Source organism: Eleutherodactylus coqui, chromosome 1 (assembly GCF_035609145.1).
Source record: "Eleutherodactylus coqui strain aEleCoq1 chromosome 1, aEleCoq1.hap1, whole genome shotgun sequence".
NCBI classification, from domain to species: domain Eukaryota; kingdom Metazoa; phylum Chordata; class Amphibia; order Anura; family Eleutherodactylidae; genus Eleutherodactylus; species Eleutherodactylus coqui.
Genome location: NC_089837.1, coordinates 46,546,747 through 46,568,425, shown reverse-complemented (window position 1 = coordinate 46,568,425; position 21,679 = coordinate 46,546,747). Strand labels below are relative to the sequence as shown.

The 21,679-nt window shown below is 42.7% G+C and overlaps 1 protein-coding gene across 1 annotated transcript in view; it reads right to left on the bottom strand.

Moving 5' to 3' along the window:
* Nucleotides 1-21,679, bottom strand: part of PKHD1 (PKHD1 ciliary IPT domain containing fibrocystin/polyductin) — a 483,679-nt gene that overhangs the window by 4,010 nt on the left and 457,990 nt on the right. Inside the window, exons 60-62 of the mRNA XM_066594190.1 lie at nucleotides 20,812-20,941; nucleotides 18,692-18,779; nucleotides 11,948-12,055 (exon numbers count right to left, since the gene is read on the bottom strand). Coding sequence (XP_066450287.1) covers nucleotides 11,948-12,055; nucleotides 18,692-18,779; nucleotides 20,812-20,941 — 326 coding nt within the window. The remainder of the gene's footprint in view (nucleotides 1-11,947; nucleotides 12,056-18,691; nucleotides 18,780-20,811; nucleotides 20,942-21,679) is intronic.

Here is a 21,679-nt window from a genome sequence, read left to right as displayed (position 1 = left end):
TTCTTCTGATCCAAGGTTGAACTCACAACCTTACATATCAAGGTTGTCAACTTTTTTTGTTGTAAATTAATCAAAATGACAGCGCTCCATAGTGTATCAGGCGGGTCAACAGAGGGTGGATCTACAATAAAGGGGATATTAGTATGTTGTGTGGATGGCAGAGAGCTCATCAATGTAACTGCTGCCTCCACCAGATGGACCAGCTGTAGCCACCGTAGAGTAATCAGCACCAAAACAGGAAAAGGGGTTGTTGGTTTGGCTATGATGAAGGGATCTAGAATCAGTGGTAGGATGAAAGCCTTTATTGGCAATGCGTTTCAGTGCTGGATAGGGGAATTAACCAATGGCCCAAGGAATGATGCCCAGGAAAGGTGTCAATCTGGCACTGAAATGCGTTGTCAATGATGGCTTTCATCCTACTGCTGACTCTGGGTCCTTTCCTGCTTTGGTATTTTTTTCTCTTTTTTACCGGGCCTCTCATATACATGGTCATCTAATGTTAATTTACCTCCGGCGTTGTAGTGATACGTCAGAGGAAAACTAATACTAGAACTGAGCCCACAGTTTTCTATTAGATAGTTCAAGGGATCTGATGCATCAGTTTTGATACTGGATGCCTTGCTGTTCTGGGCAAAAAAAAAACCACTGCATGAAGCGCTTCCTTGGCCTTGGATGCCGGACCAGTTCAAAAAGTTTTCCAATATGGTATTGTTGTGTCTCTGGTTCCATCGTGAAACCACTGACTGGGCACTACCGATATAACCGGAATCTGGATTAACTCGACAACTTGTACAAAAATCATGGATAATCAACATTTTTCATCAAACGGTGGGAAACCATAAACATATTGAAGGCATCAGCCAATGGCCAGAGGAATGATGCCCGAGGAAGGTGCTGATCTGACGCTGAAACGCGTTGCCAATAGAATACTTCATCCTAAAATTGACTCTGGGTCCCTTCATCATAGCAGCACCAACAATCCCCTTTCCTGCTTTGGTATTGTGTTTTTTTGGCCAGATTCTTATATACATAGACTATTCAGGTTTTTTTTCCTTCTGGCATTGTAATGAAATGTTGGATGGAAACTGAAGCCATAAATGATCCCACAGTTTTCTATGAGATAGTTCAAGGCATCCGGTGCCTCAGTTTTGATGCCTGATGGCATTAAAACTGTGTTGGGCAAAAAACCTCTGCAATTAGCATATTTTCTTGTGGCTATGGACTGGCTCAAAAAGTACACCAAGATGGTATCAGTTGTATCTCTGGCTTTGACGTGAAAACACAGGCCAGACACCTGCTATACACAATCCTACTGATTGGTCACCTGAGAAAGACTCAAAAGTAGTATTTATTTCCATACGTTAATACTAATTGGGGCTTCGTTTAACCTTAATGACATCCTAAATTCTATGCGACAAACTCTCTACTAACATCTGATATACTTCAACTGGTATTTCTCTACAATCTGGCCAGTTTTCTTAAAGGAGATGGACACTGTTCATATTTCCTGACCTAATGTTTCAGTTTGTCCCAAAGATGTTCAGTAGGGTTCCAGTCCGGACTCTCTGCAGCCGGTCCAATTGTGGAACATCCATATCCTCAAACCAACATGAAACAATGTTCGATTTATGACTATGCGCGTTACTTTGTTGGAAGTATGGCCGACCATTCCCAGAGTATTACCACATTGTCAGCAGCACATTATTGTCTAGGATGTCAAGGTACACCTCCGAGTTCACGGTTCTTGCCACTACAACCAATGAACAGAGACCATGCCAAGTAAAACATCCCCAGACCATAACGGAACCTCCACTATACTTATCTGTTGGCATAACACACTCAGGCAGAAGGTGTTCCACAGGAGTCCTCCACACCCAAGAACCTACCATATGTCCATCTGATATGAAGATGAAGTGCAGTGATTTGTCACTCCATAGAATGTTCTTCTATTGCTCAACTATCCAATGATGGTGCTTTTTGCATCATCATAGATGGCCGATGCATCTTCTTTGAGAGAACTAGCCAGACATTTGCAGGATGAATTGAGGGAAATACTAGCTAAAGTGTATCAGATGTTAGTAAAAAGTATACCGCAGATATGTAATTAGCGCCAAAGAAGCCCCACGAAGTATTAACATTTGGAAATAAATACTACTTTTGATTCTTGCTCAGGTGTCCAATTACTTTTGGTAGGCTAGTGTGGCCAGAAATGGGAATGGGACCAAGTAAGGAACCTTTCACACGGGACAGAATTACGCCACAGGATGCCGCCAGATCCGCAGCTGTGGAATTCCACATCGAAATTTGCAATTCTAATTACGGATTTTCATGCGGAGCTGCAGGCGGGTTTTAAGCCATTTTCAATTCTGCATCAAAATCTGCAGGTAGCCTGCGGATTCTGGCGCACAATTCCTGCGGCTCCCAGTACATCGGTCCCTTAGGATATTAAATGCAATCTTTAACCCTTCATTGACGCTTTGTTCAGGCATCACATGATGATGGGTTCCCTTTAATTCATAGCCTTTGTACATGTAAACAACATAAAATGCGTCTCTCGTTCTAATTGATACATTTCACGAATGCATTTTCTTTTCGTCTCCTCTGTAATACATGTTAAATAGGGAATTTCATGATTATTTTCCATGCTTGGGGAACACATCCACCTTTTTATTTTGAATGGCAGGCAATGGAAACGCGCAATATGCCCAGTAGTGTTTTCGGAGCTTCCCCAAGGATTCGGTATAATTGTCAGTTCCAGCGATTTCACACACCCTTGAGTTATTGAATGAAGGCCTTTTCTCGAGGTACATTGTTTTGAAAGACTCATGAGGAGCCAAACAATACACAGAAACCCTAAACAAAACGTATGTTCCTTCTGACATGTGTTCTCCATTTAGGCGGGGGAATAAATGTAATTATCGGCTGCATCTGGAGGTTTTACGTGTTTTTTACAAGGTGTATTAATAAAATATGTGTGTAACAGATATCTTATAAATAATGAATAATGCATGCGGTTTATTAGCGCTGACATAGTCTATGGTGCTGTACAAAGAATTCAACCATATATGGTCACTTGTACTTAGATGTCCCTTTAAAAATGGCCGCCACTACTGAGGCTTGGTACGTATGGAGTTAAAGGGGTTTTCAAAAAATTGATATTGATTTAATATCCACCAATCAGCGGAGGGGCGTTTCAGTACATTTAACTGTGAATGGGACAGAGCTGCAATACCAGGCACAGCCACACTCATATGGTGGGGCTGTGCCCGTGTAAACAATACTAACACCAGTATGCCGCCAATGTGCTGAATGCCGATTGTGCAGATGAAGCAGCATTTACTGAGTGTCTTATCATGGTGACTCAATAAGTAGGAGTGTCAAGTACACATACAAGAGTAAAGGTGCATCGGCACTATAGCTGGAGGTCCCTTTGTTCTGCTGATCAGTGATAGTCCCATAGGACACACTTCTATATATTAAACAGGTTCTCCAGGACTTTTATTTATTGATGACCTAGGATAGGTAATCGATAGTTGATTGGCTGGGGATTAGGATTCCTACCGATCAGCTGATCCCTATGGCTGCTGTGTGGACAACAATGGAAGAAGATAGTGCTGTTAACATTGCAGCGGCCCAGTTTGGTACTAGAAGCACAGCTCCTATCACTGTGTGTGTAGTATAGAATTGGGCCACTGTATTATGGACAGCGCTATCTGCTTCCAGCACTGTCCTCACTGACAGCAGACCCAAGAAACAGCTGATCAGCAGGGATCCCAAGCGCCAGACCCCTGTCGATCAACTATTGATGACCTATTCTAAGGATAGGTCATCAATAGAAAAAGTCAGGGAGAACCCCTTTAACCATTGGTGGCATATTTAAAAGATCAGCCATCAATGTTAACTCCTGTAAAACCCCTTAAAATCTAATCTGCCTCATTTAAGAAAATTTTTCAAAAAGGAAAAATGGCCGTACTTTGGAGGTTGAGTGAGAGAGATATTTTTGGTCTTAGTGGGTCAATATTGGGCCTTTACTTCAGGCAGGTTCCTGTGGTGTTTCCTGCAGCTAAATCTACTAAATCGAGAGTTCTCCAGTTGTAGAGGGGGCTTCCATGAGATCCTGAAATGTTTAGTTCAACAACTCAACTGCTCTTGGGGTGTGAAAAAAAAAACAATCACCCGGAGAAAACTTGCAGCATTCTTCTTCTTCCTTCTCCTCATTCTTCTTCCTCTTTTTCTTCTCCATTCTTCTTTCTCCTTCTTCCTTTCTCCTCTTTCTTCTACGTCTTCTTCGTTCTTCTAAGAAGGTTCAGCCAAGATGAACGGCCCAAGATTCAGATTCATGCCAAACCAAACTTTTAGCAAAGTGTGACCCGAAACCTAGTTCTCTCAAAACTAACCAGTATTATAAATGGCACATAACAGTTGGATGACCATGGGACAGATTTTTCATCAAGATCCTGTCAAGTATCAAGTGACACATCTGATTGACAATATACAGCACAGCCTTCAAATTATCCTGATATTGACCATAAAAAAATCAATATCCATCTGAGATACAATTTCATATCACAACGGTTACCCATGAGGCTAAATAGCTGTCATGTCTCTACACCAACACAGCAATAGAAGGGGATGGAGGTCTATTAGGGTGGGTGAGAAGCCTACTCAGCCTAGGAGCTTGAATGTTTGTCCATCAAGAAGAACTCATGAATGAACAAATTGCCTAATTATGCGGTGATACACACCCTAGGCTCATACTGCTCTAACACTAGAGAGGCTGAATTTTAAGTTGGGGCAGTTGATTAATGACTCCGATGGGAGCTGTAATATTGATCATATAGCTTTTTTTGGTATCAAAGATCAGTGAAGAGCATTCGGCATTGAAATGCTGTTTTTAGATATTTTTACAACAGTCATCTTACTGTATATTACACATATACATACATATATCTTACATTCTGTCTGTGTTTCTTAATGGGACTGTCCAAGCCCAGGTTACAATGGTGAAAAATAACAAATACCTTACTAACCGTCTGCCACTCCAATACTGTCATTTCCCCAGTCTTCCACCAGCCCGGTTTTCTTGCTCTTGAGGTGACGTCTTGAACAAAGTTGTGACCATTGCAGCCAATGACTTGCTGTAGCAGTAATATGTTTACACCGCTGTGGTTAGTGATTGGTTGCAGTGGTCAATCTTGTGTCAACATGTCATCACTATCTGTGGAAGAGCAGCTAATAACAGAGGAGTGGGTAAACATCAGCACTAGAGATGAGCGAACCTACTCGGTTCGGGTGTTTTTGAACTCGAGCACCGCTTTTTCCGAGTAATTCACTACTCGGACGAAAAGATTCGGGGAGCGCCGGGGGACAAGGGGTGGCGTGGTGGAGCGGGGGGTAGCAGTGGGGAACAGGGGGGGAGCTCTCTTCCCCCCCCCCCCCCCAACTCCCCTCTGCAACCCCCCGCTCACCCCCGGCGCCCCCCGAATCTTTTCGTCCGAGTAGTGAGTTACTTGGAAAAAGCAGTGCTCGAGTTCAAAAACACCCGAACCGAGTAGATTCGCTCATCTCTAATCAGCACCAGAGCGATGGGGGTAAAGTGTGTATGCTTCCTTTTGATATACTGTATATTTCACTATTGTAAGCGGTTTTAAAAAAATCATGGGTTTGAACAAACTCTTTGGGCATTCACATATTGCAAATTTTGGTGCATATTCACATCAAGATCCACCTCATATTTTCACTTTGGTCTGGAATTTGACATGGATCCGCAGACGGTTTCACACTCTCAATGGAAAGGGTATAGACTGCTGCAAATCCACATCATAACTGCATCAATAGTGCAGATTTTACAGGAATTTTGACACAAAATTAATGCAAATTTTGCTGCCGATTTTTCGCTGTGGAAAATTCCAACCAAATCCACTACATGTGATGTGAACACACCCCAAACGCCTGAAAGGGCTACGCCAGCTCTGAAAGTTTGATGAGCTGTCCTCATTACAGGTCAGCAACAGCTGATCGGCAGTGGTCCATTCCCGGGAAACAACAGCTGATTAAAAAAATAAATAAATCTTGTCTTAAAAATATAACCCCATTTTACAAAATGCCACTGTGGTGATCAGCAGATCAGAAGAATCCCTTTCCAGACATATATTTCCCCTGCAGCGCCCTCCACAGGAAAATAAAATAAGAAATAAATCTTGTAATTTGTATAGCGCCAACTTATTCTGCAGCGCTTTTAGGTATTTTTTGTTTGCTACCCTCCACCAAGCTGGGTACTCATTTTACCGACCTCGGAAGGATGGAAGGCTGAGTAAACCTTGAGCCGGCTACCTGAACCATGCAGGGATTGAACCCTCAACCTTCAGGTCGTGAGCGAGAGCTTAGAGCTGCATTTCTGCTGCCGTAGCACTCTGCACCACTAGCTGTTGTCTAGGCCACTGTTTTAGCACAAGGAGCAGGAAGCAGACAGCTTTGTACATCTTCTAGTGGTCCAGCATGGTATTGCAGCCACAGTTCTCATTGACTTCGTTGAGCATTTACTGATGACCTATCCTGAGGATAGGTCATTAATCTTATAGAGCAGGAGAACTCCTTTCAGTCAAAGTGACTGCTCATAAGTATTTAATAAGGGGGTCAATCCATGATTAGCTAATTCAAAAACATAATTTAGTCGCTTTCTCTCCATTTTGTCACAGTTCTTACTGCCTAAGTGTACAAGCACCACCCGTTAGAATCATTTAGCAACAGCATTTAAACTGAAAGTCTTGCCGGCGGCTCACAGGCTTCTCTTCCGTTTCTCGCTCAGTGCCTCACCTTCTATGGGAAGCGCCGAGTGGGGAGCATTTGCACGGGACGAGAAGCCAGCGAGCCAACAAGGTTTTTTAAGCTGACTGATTGAGTACTCTGAACGAGGGAATGACATCAATCGTAACTCAAAAAATGGTGACAGACATTCATTGATGGAGATGTCCACTTTTTACAGGTTTTTTTGGATGGGGCCATGGATGTAACGATCACAGTAGAGGTGAACACAACCTGGCCTGGAGGTCTGTCTGTATCTCTAGGTGGGTGGATCCAGTTGAAGCCTAAGGGGTGTAGACAGCCATCCGCTTCCTACCTCTCACTTCGAATGGCCAGGACTTGGGAGCCGTCAGGCTTCCTGCCGACTCAGTTGGCGCAATGACATGACTACATTATACCACCTGCATGAGGCTGCAAGCAGAGGAAGATGACCTATTCTAATGCTTCACATAGGAATAAGTGTTGGGTGAGTTTTTGTTTCTATTTTAATTGGCATATGGTATATTGGTATATGGCAGCACTACTAGTATATGGGACCAAATTCAAGACACTACTATTATATGGGGGGCACACTGGAAACACTACTATTATATGAGGGCACTGCTATCATGGTAATGCTAGCACTATTACCGGTAGTATATGAAGGAGCTACTAATATATGGGGGCACACCGAGGGCACTACTATTATATGGGGGCACAATAATAGCACTATTTTAGTAAAGGGGAGACACTGCTAATATGAGGGGGAAAATTGAGGGCACTACTATTACATGGAAGAACATTAGTGGCACTACTAGTATATAGGGGCACAACAAGTATATGAGAGCAAACTGTGGGCACTATTAGTATACAAGGCCTTATTGAGAGCACTACTATTAAATTGGGACACAATTGTGGCACTATTAGATTATGGGGCAATACTAGTATATGGCAGCACATTGTGGGCACTACTATTTTTTGGGAGCACAATGATGGCAATATTGGTTTATGGGGCACTACTAGAATATAGGAGCATATTGGTGGCCCTACAATTATATAGGGACACAACTGTGGCACTATTAGGATATGAGGCAATACCAGATATATGGGGGCAAATTGAGGCTGTTATTATTATATGGAAGCACAAGGAAGTATTAGTATATGAGGGCACACTCAGAGCATAACTATCATATGGGGGCATAATGAACGCACTATTAGTATATAGGGGCACAACATGGGCACTAATATTAAATGAGGTTACAAGGGTACCCTATTAATATATGAGGGCATTATAACTATTTATTACACTGTTATTGTATGGTAGCACAATGGGAGATCTTTTATTGCATGGGGACACAATAGGGTACTATTAACGTATAGGAGCATTATTCTTAAATGTACTGTACTGTCTATCTAGAAACCAGTCCAACCCCCTGCTCAGTGCAGGATTCACCAAATCATCCCAGACAGATATTTGTCCAGCCTTTGTTTGAACACTTCCATTGAAGGAGACCTCACCACCTCCCGTGGTAACCTGTCCCACTCATTGATCACCCTCACTGTCTAATATCTAATCTGTGTCTCCTCCCTTTCAGTTTCATCCCATTGCTTCTAGTCTTTCCTTGTGCAGATGAGAATAGAGCTGATCCCTCTGCACTGTGACAGCCCTTCAGATATTTGTAGACCGCTATTAAATGTCCTCTCAGCCTTCTTATTTGCAAGCTAAACATTCCCAGATCCTTTAACCATTCCTCATAGGACATGGTTTGCAGACCGCTCACCAACTTGGTAACTCTTCTCTGAACTTGCTCCAGTTTGTCTATGTCTTTTTTAAATCGGGTGCCTATAACGGGGCACAATCAGTAACTGTGAAATTCCCCTGCAGCTCCCCTACAGGTGTAGTAAGTCATTACACTGCAGTCATTGAAAGCAATAGTCATTCTCTCTAATCCCTTTTTACTCTAGCTAAATGATGTAGGCTTTGAATGAGTTCATAATCATAGGGCCTATGAAAATGGGTTTCCTAAACCAGAAAACTGCTTTAAATACAAGAATGTTAGGTGTTTTGTGACCAAAACTTACTTCATTTACGAAATTTCCAATTTTTTCTTTCCTCTTCGGATGGCAGCACATATCTGAAATCCGTCCTGATTGTTGTGTTGCATTCGGGTACGTACATCACTGAAGAGGCTCTGGGCTTTGTAAGAGCTGATAATATTTACAGCGGCCATAAAACCATGTCTGGCAGTTTAAAAGCGCTGCAGACACCTTCCTATTGTGGCTTCTGTTCAGGACCCCTAAATCTTAATTTTCACACAACTCCGGGGCAAAGAAGCCCGGGCGAGTTAACTGTTTTATCATCAGGAAAAAGGATGTTAATAAAGAGGAAAACTGTGGAATTTATGAGCATTGTTTATAGCATGTTACACTTTTACAAGAAAACTCCCCGGCACACTCTGGACCCGGCACTCTATAATTTGGTAAGGAAGCCGTAAAATTGAACTTGTTGAAATAAACCAGTTTTCAAAGTAACACGAACATAATTGGAAAATTAGACTCATGTGCTGGGCTTCAGATGGCGGCTGCCTCTTTTCTTTAAGTGCAGGGGACTACTAGCTAGAAGATGTACAATATCGCAGAAGACGGAATTAGTTATACAACAATATCAAAGCCAGGGAGCCGCGGCTGTTTGCGAGGAGACAAGCAGGAAATAACAGTGGCCATAACAGGCTTATATGTGTTATTGTAACTTCAGAAACTCAATTTATAGGATGTCTGTGGGAATTTGCATGCATGTTAGCTGTGCATACACATGTCTATATGGTATATGGACTGCGGAGTCACTACTATATGAAGGGTAGGACTAGGCGTCTGCTGCATGAGTTGTATGCTCAATGGCTTCTATGGGGTGAGGGCTGACGACATGGCCGGCCTTAGCGATGTGTGACCTGTGCTGGCCACCAGGGGTGTCTCCAGGCAGATGTAGGCTAGGGGCGATCACCCCGCTTAGGAATGCCTGACTAGATGATCTTTTTCCTCCATGCAACTTGTGGAGCTACATGGATACTCCTCCCTTCTGAGAGTCCGAGGTGCCGCTGTCAATTTATTGGAAACCCTGCAACACAGCTTAGTTCTGCTACTGTATTTATGTTATGAGCTTGGTTCTGGTATTGTATTTACGTACTGAGGTTGGTTCTAGTGCTGTATTTATTTCCTGAGGTAGGTTCTACTGCTCAGTTTATGTTATGAGCTTGGTTCTCTTTTTTATTAATTTACTGAGGTTGGTTCATGCTGAATATATATTATGTACTTGGCTCAGTGCTGTATTTTTGTACTGAGATTAGTTCTGGTCCAGTATTTGTGTTATGAGCTTGGCTCTGTTACAGTATTTATTCACTGAGCGGTTCTTGTGTGGGTATGCATCTATCTTGCCACTTTCTGCATAAGCAGAATACAGGCATGGTCCCTATATATGTCGTTTTTTTAATGATGGAGAGTGGGAGGGGAGGGAACATCTGCACAGAGTGCCATCTAACCTCAGGCTGGCATAGGCTGGCGAGGCATAAGGTCAAGTATTGGGTACCAGAGAAAGCTCCATTTAGGGTGACCGGTATTTAAACACAGGCCTAGGGCAGTAAACTATTTATATTTCAATCACATTATCTGTCTCTCTCATATCTTTTTATCTATCTATCTATCTATTTATCTATCTCATATCTATCTATCTATCTATCTATCTATCTATCTCATATCTATCTATCTATCTATCTATCCCATATCTATCTATTTCATATCTATCTATTTCATATCTATCTATCTCATATCTATCTATATCGTATATATCTATCTAATATCTATATCATAGCTATCTAATATCTATCTACCTACCTATATATCTAATATCTATCTCATATCTATCTTATATCTATCTATCTATCTCATATCTATCTATCCCATATCTATCTATCCCATATCTATCTCATATCTATCTATATCGTATATATCTATCTAATATCGATCTATCTCATAGCTATCTAATATCTATCTACCTACCTATATATCTAATATCTATCTTATATCTATCTATCTCATACCTATCTTATATCTATCTATCTCATATCTATCTATCCATCCATCCTTAATCCTTCTCATATCTATCTATCTACTATCTATCTATCTATCTATCTATCTATCTATCCATCCATCCTTAATTCTTCTCATATCTATCTATCTATCTATCTATCTATCTATCTATCCATCCATCTCATATCTATCTATCTATCTATCTATCCATCTCATATCTATCTATCTATCTATCTATCTATCTATCTATCTATCTATCCATCCATCTGATATCTATCTATCCATCCATCCATCCATAATCCTTCTCATATCTATCTATCCATCTCTTATCTATCTATCTATCTATCTATCTCATATCTATCCATCCATCCATCCATCCATCCATCCATCATCCTTAATCCTTCTCATATCTATCTATCTATCTATCTATCTATCTATCTATCTATCTATCTATCTATCTCATATCTATCCATCCATCCATCCATCCATCCATCATCCTTAATCCTTCTCATATCTATCTATCTATCTATCTATCTATCTATCTATCTATCTATCTATCTATCCATCTCATATCTATCTATCTATCCATCTCATATCTATCTATCTATCTATCTATCTATCTATCTATCCATCTCATATCTATCTATCTCATATCTATCTATCTATCCATCTCATATCTATCTATCTATCTATCTATCTATCTATCTATCTATCTATCCATCCATCCATCCATCCTTAATCCTTCTCAAATCTATCTATCTATCTATTGATCCATCTCATATCTATCCATCCATCCTTTATTCTTCTCATATCCATCACCATATAGTTACTCATCGTATCCTGTATGAAGATGACAGCAACACTCAATTAAAATCATTTTACAATTATCAGCAAAAGAACAAAGGAATATAATATGAGATTTTTTTTCTAGAAGCCTCTTTTGTGACTAGTTTGCTGTTGAGGTTGCACACAATAAATATATTAATATATTCCTCCTAGAGGCACCCACAAGGCTCCGTATCTTCAGATATTACCGGGCGCAAGACACTGAAAATGGTAACAAGAGAGAGCAGATAAATACCTGCAGGTGATGTAACATTGAATATTAAGCACCAGTTTGATCCGGAACTTGAGACAGCCAAGTTGGAAAAGTTTCCCCATCCGTCTTCGATTACCAGCGTAGTGCTCCCTGTAACCGTAGAAGGCAATGTCACGGGGAGGCGCAGTAACTGAGCCCGCGTTGGGCTTCCTCGCTGTCTTTGTCTTTTATTAAAGCTTAATTTAAAGTCATTTTTTTACATTATTGGAAATTTTACATTAAAAATTGTAAATCTAAGTTTTGCATTTCTTGTGCTTTTATTTTTAATTAAATGTAAAGGAATCTGTAATAACTATTTTGGTGCAGAACTGACCAATAAACTAAAGGCTAAGAGCCCTTAAAGGGGAAGTCTTGGAAATCAACAAAATGGCCAAAATATCCTGTGTGATACCCATCGTAGAGTGTAACCAAGATGGCTTGATGAAATCAGAGAGGAAAGGGAGAGAGAGGGGTGGAGCCAGGGGTGGGGGAGGGGCCTAACATCACACTGTTTGTTCCTTTCAGACTGACAAGAAGGAACAGTGTGGTGTTGGGCTCCACCTTCTTCTCTTAGCTCTGCGCGATCTTTTCTTTTCCAGTCTCATCAATCCATGCTAGTCACAGGCTGCAGATGGCGGTTATTCGGTTGATTTCCTAGACTACCCCTTTAACTCTCTCTTAAAAGGGTAGTCCGAATTGGACAACCTCTGTCCTTATGCCCTGTTTTGGTGTAAGGACGTCATGGGGTAAGGGTTGTGCCCTGTTTTCAGCAGTCCACAGCAACCATGTAATATGTCAAGTGCATTTGAATGGCCACATGTAATACTTCAATTTGCCTGCAGGGGCAATACATTACAATACACAGTAGCAGAAGACACACTTACCTCCATTGTTTGTCAATACACATGTTTTTCTGTATGTCCCTGAAACAAAGAGTCTTATAGTAATCCTGCAGAGCACAGGGGTTCCTCTACTATTGGTCTGTTCCCTTTTTCAGCTCAGGATTGGTTCAAGAGTGGGGTTTAGCAAAGGGAAGGAGCTAATCAAACTGTAGGCAGAGCAGAGGGGGGAGGCTCCTGCTGCAGCCACACACAGAAGTGTGAGGAGGAGAGGGATGGGGGACATAACTGTACTCCTGCGATATATATATAGGGTTATTAGATTTCCTTATATACTTTTTCAGGCAGCCATGTTTCTAGCACTGCTTATCTCCAGGGAAACAAAGGATTGGACAGGTTAAATTATAATCCTGTCTGACCTCAATTTTCCTGATTTCCCACCCAAAACAGCCTTGATCAGTCTTCACAACAACCACAGCTGTTAACCCTTTAAATGCTGCTGTCATTTCTGAGAGTGGCATTTAAAGGTGCTCATCAGCATGCTGAATGCTTTCCCACCTCCCATTGTGAGGCGCTGCCATGTATTTCTGCCTGTTAATAGAATGCTGGAAGAAATACCCTAGGGAACAATACTTAAGTATTGCGGTATATGATATAAGTGATCAAAAGATCACAAGTTCATGTCCCCTGTGGGGAATAAAAAAAAAGGAAAAAAAGTGCAAAAAGTTTGTTTCCAATTATTGTAAAACATAAAGGATATTAAAGGTTATAAAAAAAAAAAAACCTTGTTCTGTATTTATAATAAAAAAAAACACATTTGGTATTGCTGCATCCATAAAAGTCCAATCTATTAAAATACAGTATGGTAAAAGATATCCACAACTACAGAATTGCATTTTTTTGGTCAACTTTTTGTATTTTTTGTTTTTTAAATAAGCGATCAAACAGTCATATGTGCTCCAAAATGGTACCAATAGAAACTACAGGTTGTATCACAAAAAAACAAGGCTGCACACAGCCCCATCAAGGTAAAGATAAAAAAAAAAGTTATAGGGGGTCAGAAGATGGCGGCACAAAATTTTATTTTTTAAAAGTAGTACAGAAAAAAAAAACTATATAAATTTGGTATTGTAATATTTTAACTGACCCACAGAAAAAAGTTGTGTAATTTTTGCTGCAGTTTTACCCCGTAAAAACAATACCCCTTCCCCTAACGATGGCAAAATTCCATTTTTATTCCATTTCACTCGAATTAGAAAGTTCTAAAAGTTTACATTATATGGTACATTAAATAATACCATTAAAAAATACAACTCGTCCCGCAAAAAACAAGCCCTCATACATCTACCAGACATTGATGGAAAAATAAGTGGGCGGCGGAGACCAAATATCGGGGAAGAAGAAGAGCCACATTTTAACATAGTGAAAAATGGACAACCCCTTTAAATTTCCTGTTTTTGCCCGTTTTACATAAATAAATGCACTCCCCTCCTATTTCGAAGCACAACTGATTAATCAGATTTTTCTCCAGAACTTATTCTGTGTTTTCGGGACAAGTCGCCCATAACGGTGGCATTATTTTCGTAAGCACTGCGCCAACAGCCATTACATACAGGCAGCCCCACTACCTCGGGCGTTTAACAACCCATAGCGAGCGCTTTATAGATCAGACTGTTGATTTCAAATACATAGTAAATTGTCATTCAGAGCTTATGAGCCCCGGAGGAACGTTCTGCTCTTCCCAAAAGACTATTTCAGATTTTTCAAACACATGCTCCTAAATCTCGAGGTTTTATATCTATGTGAGAGTCTTAATGAAGACTTTTTGATGCAAGATAGTATTTAAGACAGAAGCGAGTCAATTTAAGGCTTCACTCCGCTTCATCAAGTCTCTTGGCTTCTGTTCTGGAGAATGGTTTACGTGTTAACTAATTGTCCTTAAATGCCACTCGCTGTTCTTAAAGCTTTGTCATAAGATGGGGAGTTCGTGCCTATAAAACGCGTGCCAAGTGAAGAACGCCAACAGCTGCACGTTTGCACCACGGATATGAGGAATAATCCGCGCGCTATATTCTTGATGTATGTACACAAGGAGTCTTATTTTGCTTTACGCGCTTTAACGATCTGCTCCGGCTCGTTTCTGCACTCGCTCCGGCAGGAAAAATATCTCTTTCTTTTACGCATTTTATTTTCTCAGGTAGTGAAAGTAAACACCGACTCCAAGAAACTTCCCTTGGGGAAAATTTCAGTAGAGAAGATAAATTTAGCTTTTCTTCTACAGATTCCTCCTTGAATACTTAACCAATTATCTTGGTGTAATTGTTGCAAGTGGAGGGAATGGAAATGACAGGAGAATGTAAAAAAGCGCAAAAAAACCCCTCCTGCACGGGACTCATTTAATGTTGGAAATTGTATCATAAAAGACAATGAGATACAATACGGTACGAAGAGAAAGAACGGAGAAGTATTGAGCGCCGGCTTGGCCTCCCGCTAGGAAACGATGGAAAGTTCTGCACCTAAACTTATTAAGGCAGGAAGGCTCCTGGCACATGCGCCAAAAGTGTCTACGGATCCAACAGAATCCTCTTGGCGTACGCCAGGTCTCAATGCGGCAGCAGACCTTTTTTTTTTTTATAACTGCTTTGACTATCATAGACGGCTGCACGATTCAATACAGAAGTGACCGCAAAAAGTAAAAGTATACTGTGCGATACGTAAGGGGCTGAAGGGGTTTTCTGCCTTTTTTTTCAACTGATGACCTTTCGTCTAGATAGGGCATCAGTAGTTGATTGGCAGGGGTCCACCACTTAGGATCGCGGTTCGTCAGCTGATCTTCCAGTCTGCTGTCCAGTAGATCAAGCCAGATGTCGTTATCGGAAAACAGGATAGGAAGTGGGAGCACCGGCTTCTCTCCCATTGATATAAATGGGAGTGCTGCGCTGATGTTCCACTTCCTGTTCCTGACATCCTGTCCGGGACAGGAAGTGGTATAGCCATGCAGAGCTCCCATTGATTACAATGGGAGTGAAGCTCGCACTCCCACTTTCTCCCCTGTCTGCCAATGGCGACATCTGGCCCACTGTAGTCAGCAGCAAGCCAGATGATCAGCTGATGGACGGGGATTCGGATAGGTCATCAGTGGAAGAGGGCAGACGACCAATTTGAAGAGGTGGTACCACAGTCAACTTTTATCACCTATGCCAAGAGCTGTTCGCCTCCGGTCCTGCATTCAGAAATAGAAAGAGTAAAACTGACCAAAAACATGAAATATAAAGGGGCTGTCCATTTTTCTCGGGTCCTTTGCTCTGATTTTCACCCATCACTCTTTAATAACATGCCTTTTTAGTGTTGAACCCTTTAATTCCTGCTTTCTTACCCCTTTCCCTGCTTTCCCCCTATAGTAATTCTACCTTGGGCTATTGACCTAAGTAATCTGAGATGGACTGGTTGCTAGGGATGTGCTTCCTGTCAGTCTCATTGACAAGACTGTGGTTATCCGACAAGGTATTCCCTAGCAACCAGACTGTCAGACATAACTTATGGCTGGACTGACAATGTAGTCATAGCAGAGAGGGGAAAAAAACAGCATGGCGCCATTACACCATAATAGAATCTATCTCACTTTACATTATCATTAGACTTTAAATTTGCTGCCTACGATATTTTACTATTTACTATGAGAGTAGATGAAGAACTTTTGTAAGTCATACAGCAGTAGAGATGTAAGATGCTAAGTGGGTGCCTACCTTAATCAAGCCTAGTGTGAAAACTATGAATTACTATCTAGGCTGTCCCTGGGCCAGCGGAACAGGTTGCATAACTTTGTAACGGTAGCCCGGCTGACTCGAGTTATTCGGCTTCTTGCCCTTTGAATGTCTCAAGTGGGTGGTCTCCAGTGCTCTCTGTCTATCCAATCTGATGTTGTCCATTGATAGTGAGCGGTGGGTACTACTCACCGGACAGATTCAAAGCGCTGCCAGGTGAATCTAAAGGAGATTGTTACAGGGGAGAGTGCAGACAAAGGACAAGCTGTACTAGAGACAGCGGAGCAACGTCCACAAAGCTATGCAGCCAGCCTCACGGACCTGAGGACATGACAAGTCCTCTTTAAGGGCTTACTCTTGCTGTTATAATTCTAGCCTATAATTTTGGGCTAAGAACTAGATTGCCTCCCAACAGAAAACCAATAGGAAATCTATGTAATTCCCACAGCTACTGCTTGCAGCAGTCCATTGTATCTACCCCACTCCTTGCATCACCTCCCAACAGTCCATCAGAAGACAACTCCTCAGAATCATCTCCTCTAAAGGATCTAAGGAACTCTAATTCCACTTGAGCCGTCTCTACGCAAATGTTTTCTTTTATTATCCAATGAAAGTGTGTAACGAAGGGTAGTTTAGGAAGCAGTGGACCACTGAGGACCCTTCAATACAACTAGGGGTCACAGGGGCCGCAATTATGACCCGGCCCTTAGCAAATGGGAGCCCATTGGCCCTCTCCATGTGCTGTTTCACTGCCGCGGGCTGGCACTCAGGGAGGGGAGGGCTGTTACCCGAGGAGCCGATAGCTAATTACAGGCTGCAGACTCTCTTGGTGCGCAGTCCTCTTACCACTGAGAGACTGCAGTTATGATTGGTCACAACTGCAATTTATTGGTGCACTGCCGGCCACGTGATTGGTCCAGCTGGCGGTGTACTGGCAGTATCGGGCAGCCGAGGAGCAAAGCAGAGTTAGCGGACCATGCGGCGCAATGAGGTATGTACCGCATGTTATTTTGTATGTACAGCTGGTATAAGTTATACATCCCCTTATGTAGTGATATCGATCATGCTGGTATAATCTGGTATATCATTATATACAGGAGATGTATTATGTATATCAGCTGTACATATAGAATTGTATACAGGAGATACCCAGGTAAGGGCTCATCTCCACAACCGTATTTTCACCACGTATTACGCGAGCGTTGGACGGCCACGTGATACGCAGTGAATGGAGTAAATGAAAGTCAACGGACTTTTATTGATCCATGCATACCACTGTGTGGACACTGAATACCGATACACGAGAGAAATAAAGTGCCGCTTGCTCTATTTTGCTGTGTACGTATGCACTGTGAGACCTATACATCTGTATAGGCTGCATATAATACGCTGTCCATACGCAATAGATGGCATACGGGCAGCGTTTCCATATACATCACCCCTCTGAATAAAGCAAGGAATTAAAAAAAAAAAATCACACTGCGAATGTCTGTGAGTGTGTGATTCACGTGAGTGTGTGATTCACGGGCATGCACAGTGCCGTACCCGGTCTCTGCTGGCAACAAGTATGGCTGGAAATGTGTGAAGCGAAAACGTTGCAGGGAGACGAAAACGTTGCATTTTACTCATTCGGCCGTGAACATGAGCCCTTAGGGTGATTTCACATCTGTATTGGGATTCTGCTTTTCTGCTCTATTCGGGGAGTGGGAAAGAGGAATCCCCCTGGCCGAACAGCTCTGTCTCTGGACGGAACTGAACAGCGTCAGACAGACTCCATTGACTATAAGGAGTTCCATCTGCTTTCCGTCCAGCTGCCCGGTTTTGGACGGAAGAAAAACGATATCACGCTTGCCCATGTGACCCGAGCCTAAGGGGTTACAAACAAATTTTCATGCAGTCCAGTATATGAGTCATGTTTCATAAGCTTACACCAATGGGCACATCATGTATGTAAATTTGTTTTTTAGCTGTAGGCAGCACAGTTTAGGTATGGGTACCGGTACAGGTGGGGGAAGGGAAGGGACCCAAGTTGAACTTTTGCACCTGGGCCCCTGAGCCTTTAGTTACGCCCCTGCTTCAACAAATACCTATATGCATGTAGAATACCAACAAATGCACAGGGCCATATAGTCCACATACAATACCTTTCAGTGGTCCGCCTGAAGAGCCCTTGAGGTAGGCAGATACTTTCCAGGGATTGGAGAAATGTCCTAAATTCACAACGCGATTTCCCTGATGAATTAAACCGAATACGATGAGTGCACCGCATGAAGGGACACTTTCCACACCTTCAAGACACTATGAATACAATATCCTATGACCGAAAATAGATTCCTGACCGAAACGTATTGTTACAAGAAATTCTAAAGATTTGAATGGCATATGTAAGATATAGCACTGTGCAAAAGTTATAGGCAGGTGTGGAAAATGCTGCAAAGTAAGATTTTATTTCAAAAATGGAAAGTGATTGGCTCCAAATATATTCTAAAGCCGGACAACAACCCCAACATCCAGCCGATGTCATTAAGAACTAGCTTCAGTGTAAGGCCTTAGTCAGACGGGCGTTTTTTCGCGCGATTTGCGGATCGCATGACGGATGCGCATCCGCAAATCGCGTGACCGTTGCCCGAAAATCGCCCGAAAATCTGCTCCTAGCCGCGTTTCATTAGAAACGGGCCGGAGCTGTCCAGCGCATTGCATTCAATGGAGCCGGCAATACAGCCCGCTCCATTGAAAGCAATGTGCTGCGGGCGAGTGTGGGATGAATTGTCAGGAAGGGCTTAAATATATAAGCCCTTCCCTGCAATTCATCCAGAAAAGTGTTAAAATAAAAGACATATATATACTTACCTGCTCCCGGCAGCCGGAGTTCCGCGCGTACGGCCTGCAGTGGGTGTGAAGGGGGTGTGAGTCAGACCTGCCCCCTGATTGGCTCGCTGAGCCAATCAGGGGGCAGGTCTGACTCACACCCCCTTCACACCCACTGCAGGCCGGCCGCACGGAACTCCGGCTGCCGGGAGCAGGTGAGTATATATATTTTTTATTTTAACACATTTCTGGATGAATTGCAGGGAAGGGCTTATATATTTAACCCCTTCCCGACAATTCATCCTGCGATCGCCGGCAGCCCATTGCTTTCAGTGGAACCTGCTGTATTGCCGGCTCCATTGAATTCAATGGGCAAACATCGTTCTTCTCTGCCAGAGCTGTTACAGCTGTGGCAGAGAAGAATGATTTGTCTTCTATATGTTCTCAATGGGGTCGGCGCTGCTGCCTCCGGCCCCATTGAGCGCATATAGAGAAGAGAACAGGAATCGCAGATCGCAGATAGGTGCGATCTGCAATTTCTGTTCTATAATTTATCGGACGAGCGCATAAAGAGCGCTCATGTGTCCGATACCATTGCAAAGCAATGGTTTTATAAAATCGCCGGACGCATGCGCATGCGCAAATCGCGGCAAAAAACGCCCGTCTGACTAAGGCCTTAAAGAAGAACAAGGAGTCCAGGAAGCGATGATATAGCCTCCACAGAGCCCTGATCTCATCATCATCCAGTCTGTCTGGGATTACATGAAGAGACAGAAGGATTGGAGCGAGCCGACATCCACAGAAGATCTGTGATTAGTTCTCCAAGATGTCTGGGATAATCTCCCTGCCGAATTCCTTCAAAAACTGTGTGCAAGTGTACCAGGAAGAATTGATGCTATTATTTCGACAAACGAGGGTCACACCGAATATTGATGTGATTTACATTTCTCTTTTGCTCATTCACTTTGCATTTTGTTAATTCACCAAAATAAACTACTAACACCTCTATTTTTTTTAAAGCATTCTCCCCACACCTGCCTAAAACTTTTGCACAGTTCTGTGGGTCTGACAATCTGGTTGCTAGGGATGCACAGCCTAACAACCAGTCTTTTCAGTGAGGTTGTCAGGCAGGACATCCCTAAAAAGCAGTCTGTCTCAGACTACCCAAGTCAATTGGTCAAGACAGAAGAATGGGTAAGGAGGCGAAACTTAGGGGAATGCCAAGAATATGGTAGCTGGATGAGCTAAAAAAGTGTGGATCAGGACAGTCAGACTTCTGGGACCCCCACAATCCCAAGAATTGTCAAGAATTGTGAAAACTCAACCTTGCTTCTAGTAAGGGCATGGCAATGGGGGGCTACCATGGCATGTGCCCTGTGTGTCAGGGGGCCAACGAGCTGCTTTGCCTTTACCAGAGCAAATTGAACTCAGGTGAAGCAAACAATGAGAACGGCACCTTTATATCCAAGAAGACAACTTTGGGTTGTACAGGAAGTGATGCTCCAGCCATGCCTCCCACCGGCTGCACTGCGATGTGGATCTCGTGTGGCCTCATGTAGACGGCACTGCGGCTTCCTGCAGAACTGCTGTGTCTGCAAAAAAAAATTATTAATGGCATTGTGAAAGCAGAATAGTCCAACCATTGAAACAATATATATATATATAGGGAAGGATGGGGGGGACCATGCTTTTGTGCCCATATCATCATCTGGGGGCAAGTCTGGAAGCCCAGGTTTGTCTACCTTGCCCGTCAAGGAGACATCTCTGTTCACTCAAGGTAAAAAGGGGATTTGGACTGCCAGTCCCGGCTGGCCATGGGAGTTCGTGCCTGTGGCCCCCACTTCCTTCGGACCTTCTACAAGAAAGTCTATTCTGGTAAACCCCTTTGACATAAAGCTTTGCTATCTCTAGTATGGTACATGTAGTGCTGTTGGTAATCTTACACACAGTGATCGAATTCATCCATGTGCCTTAGGAATGATGCGAGCAGGGCATGCTGAGAGTTGTAGTCGTGTATTGTCAAAAGGGAAGAGTTCTTGAGGCGCTGAGCTATATACAGATATACATGTCTTGGTTGACTTTCCGCATGACGAGTCTACGATATGACCGACTTATCCGTGCTTCCTGCACAGCGCCTTAATGACATCACTACCCGGGTGGTGCCAGGAAGATGCCATTCAGCTGCAGCCGTACCTACAGATCACCCAGGGAGAGCGGTTATTAGACTACAGCTATACTACACCCCGTTGTTTTCTCTGCCTGGCGCAGACATTACATGCTCTATTTAAGTACTCCTAATGTTCCTCCTTAAAAGCTTCATTGAG